Source organism: Triturus cristatus, chromosome 7, assembly GCF_964204655.1.
Source record: "Triturus cristatus chromosome 7, aTriCri1.1, whole genome shotgun sequence".
NCBI lineage: Eukaryota > Metazoa > Chordata > Amphibia > Caudata > Salamandridae > Triturus > Triturus cristatus.
This window is the reverse complement of record NC_140590.1, coordinates 1488277542-1488289318: the sequence shown is the minus strand read 5'-3', so window position 1 is coordinate 1488289318 and position 11777 is coordinate 1488277542. Positions and strand designations below refer to the sequence as shown.

Below are 11777 nucleotides of genomic sequence, written 5' to 3'. Positions count from 1 at the left end.
ACACAGTAACAGTAGTTGAAAAAACAAGAAGGAATGCTAAGGAAACGGGGCACTAATGGCATTCGAAAGCATTTGCCCAATCCTGGCTGGCTCTGAAAGCCCATCATTTCAAGCAATAAAATTGAATGTGACCCATCAATCAGTTCACAAAATTTTCCCGACCATGGCCCGCATGACAATGTAGTATTTCTAGGTCTGTCCTGGCCCACTGGCAACCTGCATGCCAGCCAGTTTCAACTCTTGCACTTCCAACTTGCTCCTTGCACAGTATAGCTGCCCAAACCAGCCCCTACTGGTCTACATCAGAATGTCCCCTAGGCAGGATGTAATAGATCAGAAAATTGTAATGACAGATGAGTCATGCGGATTCAGCGCTAATCGAGAAACTTTTCAGGTTAAATTTTCCACTTTTCACCAACTAAACCTGCAGATAGTATTTCACCAACTCCTATGTTGAAAAAGTGAGAAAACAGTGATGCATGGCCGCACACTTCAAGAAAAAAAGCACCTGGCAAAATATTTAAAACTTCAGAGTGGCAAAGACAACCTAAAATGTATGCATGGCTATCTAATTTACACAGGGTGTAGTCTATATTAAAAAACAACTACAAATAGCTCGAAAACATGGAAGTCTCTGAATCATATGAGTGTCTTACATCGAGGATGTTGATATCAGCATTGTTGAAATCAATGTTCATCAGCCTAGGGAGGGAAATGCCGTTTCCAAGAACCGCTAAAGCAAACAAACAAAAAACTTTTTTCAGGACAGTGTTAGACAGCAAAAGAAAATGAGATATTTTTAAGTTAGCAGTTGTAAAAAATCCATGCTCCAACACCAAAGTCTAATTTATTTTTAGACATTGGAATTACCCCTGATCTTCCCTTAATAAAAGTGATACTTCATTAAGAAACTCAACCTATAGTTGAATTCAGAACTATGGACCAGATGTACAAAAACTGGATTCACAAAAAGTGGTCACAAGTTGCGCACCAAATTTATGTGACTCCAATGAGATTTTATCATCGACCCATGTACTAATAGACTGGGTCTCAAAACAACTAATCGAAGTGGGTTAAAATTTGACCTACCTCATCAATATTGCTGAGGTAGGTCACAATTTACAGCTAGCTCTGAGTGGATATTGGGATCAGCAGAGCATTAATGTCTGTGAGGGCATTAAGTAAGCATTATTTTTAATGCAACCGGGTTCCCTAAAAGATCTATTAAATAAATTTACTTTTTGTCAAAGTTTGTTTAAGAGTTGGTAGTGATCCCATTTCCAAACAAACTTGTTTTTTTTACATTTACAAAGGGAGAAGCGGTTTCTGGGGACTCCTCTTCTGTGAATGTGTTAGCATCAGCTTTGAGGCATCTGTAACTTATCAATGGTTTGCAACTGATATTGAAGTCGAAAACCATTGATACATAGCATTGAGAGTCGCAATTTGGAACACATGCGTTAAACACACCCCTTCCAAATTGTGGTTTGTTAAACATTTCTAAACCCGTTATAAGATTTGGCAAGCATTTGCCAAATTACAAAACAGGTTCAGAACATTTAAAAAAGCCATTTAGCGGTTGTAAACCCAGTGATTTAGTGATTCGGTCATTGCAACAGTTGAATGGCTTCTTACATCCGGCCCTAAATCGGAAAGCATATTTGCTTTTAAACACGATTGCTCAATTTGGCTACAAGCTGAAGGGTGAGTTTGGTTTTGACAGGAACAAAATATGTGCAAGGTATTAATTAGAGATATTAACATTTTTATTCTGGGACTGTTCATAGGTTGTAGAGCAATCCTAAATTAAATTTACTTGTCACAAATTTACAATTCTGACAAGAAATTTGAAACCAAACATGAATTAGCATCCTTACTGTTCAATGTTGGCAAGAAAGCAGTCCTGAATAAGGTTCCGACCAGTCCATCTAAAAGAGAAACCTGTGAGGCAGGAAAAAAAAATTAAACAGTAATTAATAAATCCCCTTAAAGCAACAGAACAAGTCAAATATGTAATAGCCGGCGGGGCGCTAGAGAGCCCGAGCAAGATGGCCACCTTCTAGCGCTGCTCTGCTGGCCGAGACGTCAATCCGCCTAATATCCTGGTGCTTACCTGCCATCCACGCGTTTACTGCCTGGATCTGCCCTCCTTACCGCTCCAGCGTCCATTTGCTGTGCTCTGGTGTTCATCTGCTGCCTTCTGCTGCCAGTACTTCTCCGGCTTACTGCCCGCCCCTGTGCTTAATGGCGGTGCTTCGTCTTCTCTGGTAGCCTGCCGCCGGAACTGCTGCTGTCCTGAGTGGGGTGCTGCTTCCTGCCGGCTGCCGCTCGTGGTGCTTCATGGAGTAGTGGAGCTGTGCCTGACCGGCCCTGGGGACGACGGATTTGCAGAGTGGCCTGCCCTGAGTGCTTGTGGCCGAAGGTGTAGTGGAGGCCTCCCGCCTGGTGCCGGACTGTGAGTAGCGTGCCTTCCGGGCGCGGGGGACGCGGATGCGGCGGAGCTTGGCGGCGGCGTCCTGCTGGCGCTGGAGGCTGCGGCCGGGTGTTTCTGGCTGCGCCGACCCGCCTGTGACCGCTGCAGCGACCATGGTTCTTGCGGAACTGGCATGAAGGTGAGGCTGCTCCGCTGTGCCTGATTTGCTGCGCCCGGGGGCGGCCAGGTTGCGCGGCACTGCTCCCCGCGCCCCGGGGCTGCCTGTGGTGCGCTTTACGGCTCCTCTCCCTTGTGCCCCCGCTGCTGGAGTTGGCGCTGCTCGGCACCGGCTGCCGCCTGGCCCCCATGTCCTTGGGGTGGCGGACTCCTGGAGCCTCCTGTGTGGGGCCCCCATCCCTGGTGCCACAACACACGATTTCTTCAGCGTAACCTGCGGCTGATTGCTCATCGTTCTGCTGATAGCGGGGTGGCCAGTGGTGGCCCGCCTTCTCACGTGGGTGCTCCCTTTCGCCTGTGCTCCTCCATAGACTTTGGGGGCTGGCGGAGGCCCTTGCAGCTTTGTGTCCCCGTGGTGTGGACCCTGACAGTGTGTTTGCGTGGCCTGCCTCCTGATCTTGTGAGGGACGCTGTTTGCTGCGGCATTGCCCCCTTGTTGTGCATCAGGCGGTTTGCGTGATCCGCCATGGGGCGTACGGCCAAGCAGCAAAGTAAGCTCTCTTTCAGTTCTAAGCCGCCCCCGAAGCCCCTCTCCCCAGCTGCTTCTGATGTTGAACCTGATCCTGAGAAGGGGTCTGGAGCCAAACTGGAAAGCATGATGATTGCCATGCAGCAGAGCCAGCATACTATTGACGCTAAAATCGACACTTTAAATTTGCGAATGGACGCCATGGCCTCCAAACTGGATAAACACGGCGTGCAGCTGGCTGAGGCTGAGCAGCGCATATCTACAACTGAGGATAGGATGGAGGCGGTCAGTTCCTCATGTGCGAGCATGGAAAAGATCATGGAGGTTATTAGGGCCAAGAATGAGGATATCGAAGCCCGATCTCGGCGGAACAACCTGCGCATTACTGGTATTGCGGATCGACCAACACAGGGCCTATGGAGCTATTTGTTGAATCCCTACTTACTTCACTATTTGGGGTGGAATACTTGTCGAAAGTCCTTATTGTTGAATGAGCCCACCGCTCCTTAGCTGCAAGGCCTATCCCGGGGGCGCCGCCTATCCCATTATAGCTCGCTTGTTAAATTACCGTGAGAGGAACACTGCGTTGCGTCTGGCCCGGGAGAAAGGCAGCTTGAATTATCAGTGAATGAAGGTGGAACTATTTCCTGACTTTACGGTTGCAGTACAGCAGGCGCGCAGAGAGTTCCATGCTGTGAAGAAAAAACTGCAATTGCTTAGTATTCCCTATGCAATGCTTTACCCGGCGCCCCTACGCATTCAGCATAATGGGAAAACTCGCATCTTCTCCACCCCCAAGGAGGCACTTCAATTTCTCCGGCAGCTGGAGTGCCGCTCGCCGCGGCGGGCGCCGCCAAATGGGAAAGTGGGAGACTCTGACTCTGATGGTTGAGTGTGGCTTTGTTTTTGTATTGATGTCCCATTCCCGCTCTGCCCATTGGCAAGCGGGATGTCCCTGTGCGTCTGCCTTGGCTGCCTCCACTGTTTTCATACGCAACCAATGGTGTTTTATGCTATCCTCTTAAATCTGTTTGACTGTTTGCTATATGCTGCCTTTGCTGTCTGCACTATATTGTTGGTATTACTGATGGATGCGGGGGGAGGGCTGTTATAATTCTGGTGCCAGATGTGGTCGTTAGGCCGCATTTGTAACCAGCTGCGGATGGCCTTATTCTTTCCGTCTCGGCCCACCCTGTACATCACGGGGTGTTCAGGGCCTCTGGTGCTTCCCCAAATGGGAATTCCCCGCCGGGTTGTATTTTTAGTTTTTGTTCATAGCCTGGTCGCCTTCTTTCTTACTTGGAAGTCCTATTTGTCTGCTTTGCTTGCGGTGCGACATGTTTGGGGGTGTTTTATTTTATGTTGTTTAATGGGGTGTCACAGCGGGCTTCTACTGCTGGAGTGGGTGGGTTGGGATGTTGGGGTTTGCACTGTTTTGAGAGGTACATTGTCGGTGCACTGTGGGTGGGGTGGGAGTGTGTTGGGAGCTGGTTATACATACTATGCTGATATTATGCCTCTTCCTATCGTGACATGACTGACTCGGTTGACGGGGCGATATCATGGCTTAGTTGGAATGTATGGGGACTTAATAATCCACGTACAGTGTGCCAGGTGCTTTCCTATCTTGATCGTCACAAGGTTTGCATTGGTCTCCTGCAGGAGACGCATCTTACCAAACAAGCGGTCTCTACGGTTGCTACCAGATGGGCAGGGGTTCGGCTTGCAGCCTCCTATTCCTCCTACGCCCGGGGGGTTATGATTTTGGTTAAAAAAGGCACCCCCTTTGTACCGCTTGTTGTAGACGAAGATGAGGGTGGTAGATACCTCATAGTGCAAGGTACGCTCTATAATCGGTCCTTAATCATAGTTAATGTGTATGGGCCCAACATTGATGATCCTTCCTTTTATGATGACCTGTGGGGGAAACTCTATCAGCTGCCCCACTGCACTATTATTTGCGGGGGCGATTTTAATGTGGCCCTGGACCCTGACATGGACAGGGTCTCCACTGTGGATAGGCCTCCCAAGCAGGCGCCTGTTGCTATGCGTGATGGTATGTCCATGCTGGAGTTGGTGGATGTCCGGCGTCTGCGTCACCCTGGCGCCCGGGAGGGTACGTGTCACTCATATGCTCACTCTGCTTGGTCCCGTATAGATCTGTGGCTGCTGACCCAGGATGCCGATGACTGGATATCGCAGGTTGAACACTTGCCTCGGACACTATCGGATCACTCCCCTGTGCACCTTCGTCTGGCGTTGCCGACTAACATCCCCACCCCTTCCATTTGCGGCTCTAACCCTCTGCTTTGTTGGATACAGTGTTCTGTGAGGGTGTTCGGGAGGGCATTGCTGACTACTTTGCGCGGAACACCGGGTCGGTTGACACGGTGGGGACACTCTGGGAAGCTTTTAAGGCGACCATACGTGGGGTCTGCATTGGTCTCCAGGCAGGAGTTCTTAGATCGCTCAGGGGCACAGGAGTTAAAGGGATTGGAGCGGCAGTATGAGAGCGCACCTGATCCCTCTGTTCTTGCGATCATTAGAAAAAAAGTGGCAGAATATAATGCTGTGGCTGACCAGGAGATTCGTCACTTATCCCGCAGGAGTATGGCCAGGTACTATGGGGAGGGTGGCAGGCCGGGCAGAGCCTTAGCGGCCCGTATCATGGATCCCCGAGGTGGCACCTATACGATCAGTTCGCTCACCGTTGATGATGATATTTATCACGACACCCCTAATATTCTGCAGGCCTTTGCTGATTTTTATCAGGGCCTGTACGCTCACCGCCCGGCAGCTGATGATGCTGAGTTACAGCAGTACCTGGACGATATCGCATTGGTGTGGATCTCTCGGAGGCAACAAGACTTTCTAATGCACCCCCTCACTCTTGATGAAATACGGGATGCCATAGCCGCTCTTCCCACTGGTAAATCTGCTGGTGCTGATGGTTTACCGGCGGAGTTTTATAAGACCTATGTCGACATTCTAGCTCCGTGCTTGCTCCAGGTATATGAAGAAGCTTATGAGACTCAATGCCTCCCCCCAACGCTGCGTGAAGTGCTGATGATTGCCCTTCTCAAACCGGGCAAGCTGGCTGACCGGTGTGAATCCTACCGGCCGTTATCCTTAATCAACACAGACGTTAACATTTTAGCTAAGGTCCTAGCTACCAGATTGCAGTTGATTCTGCCGGTTATGGTCTTGCTGGACCAGTTTGGTTTTGTGCCTGCCGTTCAACCTCCCACAATCTTAGAACTCTCTTTGCTGTTATGCATGTACTTGAACCTACGCTGCCAGCGGTGGCGGTGCTGCTTGACGCAGCTAAGGCCTTTAATTCTGTCTCTTGGTCTTATATCATTTAAATTTTGCACTGTATGGGGGTGCCCTTCACCAATTGGATCAAATTGCTTTACACCTGCCCTACAGCTAGAGTGAGAATTAATGGGCATGTTTCTCATCCAATATCCATTCATCGGGGGAACGCGCCAGGGCTGCCCGCTCTCGCTGCCACTGTTTACGCTCATGCTTGAACCTCTCGCCTGTATTCTGCGGCAGCGTCACTCCCGGGCGGTGCTGCGGTTTCTCCAGCGTCCTCTGGCTGTGTCCATGTACGCGGATGATATGGTGCTGTATGTGCGCGATCCAGCCCTTCATCTGTCCACTCTCCTGCGAGAGTATGTTCGTTTTGAACGTTTTTCTGGGCTTGTTATAAACTGGTCCAAGTCTCTGATTTTGCCCCTTACAGACAGTACGTCTCCTCTTGATTTAGAATTCCCTCTGGTTTGGTGTACCGATGCAGTAAAATATTTGGGTGTATGGGTGCATCGTGACCCCCAGGAGGTGATACGTGCTAACTATGGAGTGGCTGTCACACGCCTTGAGGAGCAGGTAGCCCACTGGATAAAGTTGCCCCTCTCTTTTGCGGACCGATTAGCTTTAATAAAAATGACAATCCTCCCCCGTTTTCTGTATCTATTTCTAAATATACCAGCACCTCTGTCGTATTCTTTTTTCACTTCCCTTCGATCTCTCTTAGTCACATTGGCGTGGGGGGGGGGGAGGAAACCTTGTCTCAAGTGGGAAACACTTACACTTCCTTATGAGCTGGGGGGCTTTGCGGTATATTCCTCATTTGGCGGTGGAGGCTGGGGCGGTGCATCCTATACCACTCAAGGCCATGCTTGTCAATACTCATACAGTGTTCGAGAAGGGGGAGTTTGACACAGTGCAGACCACGGTTGGGGCATGGCGGGAGATGGGTAAACAAGCACAGAAGCTGCCGCTTTATGCGCCTGACATGCCTCTGCTTCACCATTCTTCTCTCTCGGTTACTACTGAAGTGGGCGCCCTGCAGATTCTCAGGAGCATGAATTTGGTGGCTATGAAAGATCTCTACCCGGGTGGTCGGTTTATTGCAGCTGCCTCGTTGGCTGCTGACGGCCCTCTTACCACTATGCAGCTCTTCAATTACACTAGATTGCGGTCGGCCATGCGCGACTTGTATCCGCAATTTCCTGCGGAGCCGCCTGCCCTGGAAGCACTGCAACTCTTATACACTACCCCCTCTAGGGTGAAATTGGTCACTAGACTGTATCGAATCTCACAGAAAGAAGCTTCTCCGGCTGTTGTGGTGGCGCGGCTGAATTGGAACGCCGTTTTGCAACGCGAGTTGACAGACGATGAATGGGTGGGCTGTTGTAGCCTCACTGGGCGGTTGACCTCGAATGGAAATATGCGCCTGGTGCACTATAAATATATACATCAGCTATATTATACGCCTGCCCAGTTACATCGCTATGGTTTGCGTGACTCAGCTGATTGTAAACGATGTGGTGCCCCGGACGCTGATTTTTATCATTTGGCGTGGGTTTGTCCCAAGGTACACTCATATTGGGATGCTGTTATACAGATTATGCGCATCATGGTTGGGCTTCCCCTGGACTGCACTCCGCAGTTCTGTCTTCTTAGTCTTACTGCTGAAGTTAAGGCATTATGTAGACGATTCGTGGCCATTGCATTGCTGGTTGTCAAGCGGAGGGTCTCCATGTGTTGGGAGAGTAGGGTGGCCCCCACCACCAAGCTGTGGCTGCAGGACTTGACCTACTGTCGAGATCAATTACTCTGTTATGCTGAGGAGCTGCCACTGTCATCCCGACCCGTGATGTCTGGTCACCTCTCACCACCTATTTATTGTCTATGCCAGAGATCTAATGTGTTGCTCTTTTGGACAATGCTATGGACATGTCCGTGCATTACTATGAAGCCCCCCGTCTCCCTGTCTCTCTCCCTTGTCTTCTGGTTGCTGGCTCATTTATGTTTCCATGTAGGCTCCTAGCCTGATCTCAAGGTACTCTGTACTATTGTGACATGCATTGATACCTGGCCTTGTACTGTATGATGTACCTCATTGTGTTGTTTATCTGTTGTGAAATGCTTAATAAAACTTCATAAATAAAAAATAAAAAAATAAAAATGTAATAGCCTGCCTCTGGACACCACCGGCCTCACACACTGGTATCAGGCTGAACATGCTAGTTTTTTAAAACTGTACTAGACACCATTTCAGTCTTCTGAAGACATAATTATACAGCAAAAACGTCCAGTTTCCAAAGCTTATCACTTCTGTGGCAGTAGCTTTATCACTAAACCCAATCATATTCATTAAGCACTATGGTTGTGCCCCTATCCACATCCATACAAAATGTCAGGCAGAGTGCACTTGCCTAAACACATTCCAGTCTTCAGGTAACTTACAGAGAGATATTCAATACCCGTGGTGTATACGCATATTGATCTTGTTAAGAGGAAAAAAGCTATAACTTCATTACAGCATAAGATTTTCTTTTCTAATCTAAACAAACTATGTACTCACTTCAATTGGTCCCACAGCTGAAGATGCCACAGACACTTTAGAGCTTAAGAAAAAGTGAAAAACAATGTGAAAAAGACAAAGTGAAAGAGCAAACATCTGAAAATAATTCCCTATCTTAAGTTAAATGAATATTGCCAAGTAAAACCTTATAGAATTTGCAATACCATTTGCAATTGTGCATTTTACACAAGTTAAACCACCTTACTTAACATATTCCCTAATGATAATGTTAAACAGCATTTTAGTTTGTATAGATACAAATAACAGTCATTATACTTCATAAATTAGTGGATATGAAACTATTATCAGAGGAGTATGATGCTTATCTTCCATTATAAACTACATAGGATGCTCAGCCCACATCCAAGGACTCCATCTTTCCGCCTCCTACATTCTAGGAGGCAGAGCGATCAGTGCAGGTGTTATTTTATTCTTCGCATGACACGCTTGGCGAAGACGGGCCAACAGCAGTCCTGTTTGTGCAAACCCGTGCCCGGGTGTGACAGGGCCGGATCTCCTCTCTAAAATCTATTATTAAAGACTTGATCCAATGGGGAAACATAAGGTAATTACCCCTACTTGGCCATCAATGTTGAAAGATGCAGATGTGTCCAAGCCCACTCGGGGTAAGTCCAGCATTTTATCTTTCCTGTCGTCAGCAGTTTTGGATCTCATTCAAGAGATCGCCAATGCTGAGGAGGAATTGCTCTATATGTGTATGCTGGAAATGACATTTCTAACTCTGGCCCAGTTTCTTTTGTCTGTCATAGTACTCATAGTCTCCTGAGAAAGTCTCTGCACCTGCTGTTTTATGAAAGTTCTCACCCAAAATGGGTGACTGATGCTAGTGGAAAAAATACTTCTCCGCAGGGGAAAAAGATCCCGACCCACTGCAAAGAAAGAGGGATGAAAGAGAATAATTAGAGTACTTGTTTGTCTGCTATGAAAGGAAAACATATCTAAATTGTACACACAATGATTCTCCTGCCACCTAGACCCAGGGCATTTGTAGCAATGCTTCAACTCATGTAGGGGTATACTAGTTGTGTGCAGGACAGACTCCTTTAAATAGGCCAAAAAGCAGTAGCACACCCAGGCTACTGACCCACCCACTGGGGAGTGTGAGATCCCTCATGCAAAATGGCCCAGTGATGTAAATAGCAAATATACTATATGGCACAGGAGAATAGATCCCCGACCAATTGCCAAGAAAGTAACTTTGAAAGTAAGTAGTTATAGCCTTGTTTGTCAGAAGAAATAAAAAGTAGAGATAAATTGTTCAAAGATTGTATAAGCCACTTAGACCAATAGAAAATAAAGCAATGGTTCAATACCTGCATGAGCAAACAAATTGTTCACTGCGGTCGCCTCTAAATAAGCCACAAAGGTGTAGCACATCCACCCAACTGAACAAGTAACAGGGGAGGCTGAAGCCTCCACTGTGAATGGCTTGGTGATGTAAATTAGAAGATACTACTTGGATGGGGTAGAAAACATCACTGATTGACAGCCAACAAAGTGAGGTTGAAAGTAAATAAGTTTAACCCTTGTTTGTCTCTTAAAAAGGAAAGCAGCGATTAACTGTTCACATAAATATTCTTTTGGCTGCCTAGACAGAAAGAGATTATAGCAATGTTGCAGTACCTGGGAAGTAAATTAGATTAAGACAATTAATAGCAGGTGTTATTATTACTACATTCTGTGCACCAATTTTATTGAACTTAAGTGCAGGACCATCTGTGAGACTGGAATAGCTAAGGATGCAACTAGAGCAAATCTCTGCAGAAGACATGTTAACCTCCTCAGCTCTGGTATTCCTTTTAACCCATCAGAGTCTTAACAGAACTTATTACATGTACTGCATGCCAGATCAGAAGAGCTTAGTGGGACCTTCACAGTGGAGTCTGCACTGCTGTAGAAGAGCATGATTTGAGGTATGACAGTTGGGCCGTGCAAGAGCACTATGGATGCCCAAGAACCAACGTGCCTGGAATAGCAGAGTGCAAGTCCACCGTAAGACCTTTGTGTGGAGCTCTCAAATGTTTACTGGAGGCCAGGATGGAAGTGCTCTGCAAGAAATTATAATGGTTCACAACTTAGAGACCCTTGCTTACTGCACATAAATATTGAAGTCTTGACAACCCTGTAGATGTCTCAGGCCTGATGTAGGTCAAGGCAGGGCAAATAAGTATATCATTCAGTTGTAGATTGACCTTTGCATCATGGTGCTTGCAGTTCTGTTTTAGTTATATCAAATAGAGGTCCATGAGTAGTGAAATCTTTACGTTTAACTGAGACACTTTTCTCAGCCAGAAAGTAAAAATCTAGTAAACCAGGCAGGCATCTGTTGTGAAAACAGAAAGGTGTATCTCCATGAACCTCTCTCTATGAATTCATCTAATTTAGATGTGTAAGTGATTCATTCAAACCAAGATTTGCATTGGATCCTTATAGTGATAGATGTGTTTTTGAATAAATATAAGTAACTGAATTCAAAGACAAATAAGATAATATTGCCTGGGTAAATTTAGCAGGATAAAGAAAGAGGATATTGGCAGAAGGCAAAGAGGTGGTAGACTACTGTGCATGGAGGTACTGTGAGGAGCATGGAAAGCAGAATGGGGCATACTACATTCTGTAAAGTGTAGTTAAGGATTGGGAGAGGTGGAAGAAAGAGGCATACTGAGCCATATAGGCGGGGTAAAAAAGAGAGATTTAAATTAGTCATTATGCATAAGCAGAAGTAAAGGGACAGTTCCACAAGCATAGGCTTAAGAAGTAAG

General features: G+C 47.0%; 1 protein-coding gene across 1 annotated transcript in view; it reads right to left on the bottom strand.

The window, feature by feature from the left end:
- Nucleotides 1-605: 605 nt before the first annotated feature.
- Nucleotides 606-11777, bottom strand: part of LOC146812238 (BPI fold-containing family B member 4-like) — a 44594-nt gene continuing 33422 nt past the window's right edge. Inside the window, exons 12-14 of the mRNA XM_085615146.1 lie at nt 8995-9037; nt 1878-1941; nt 606-733 (exon numbers count right to left, since the gene is read on the bottom strand). Of these exons, the coding sequence (XP_085471272.1) occupies nt 606-733; nt 1878-1941; nt 8995-9037 (235 nt within the window). The remainder of the gene's footprint in view (nt 734-1877; nt 1942-8994; nt 9038-11777) is intronic.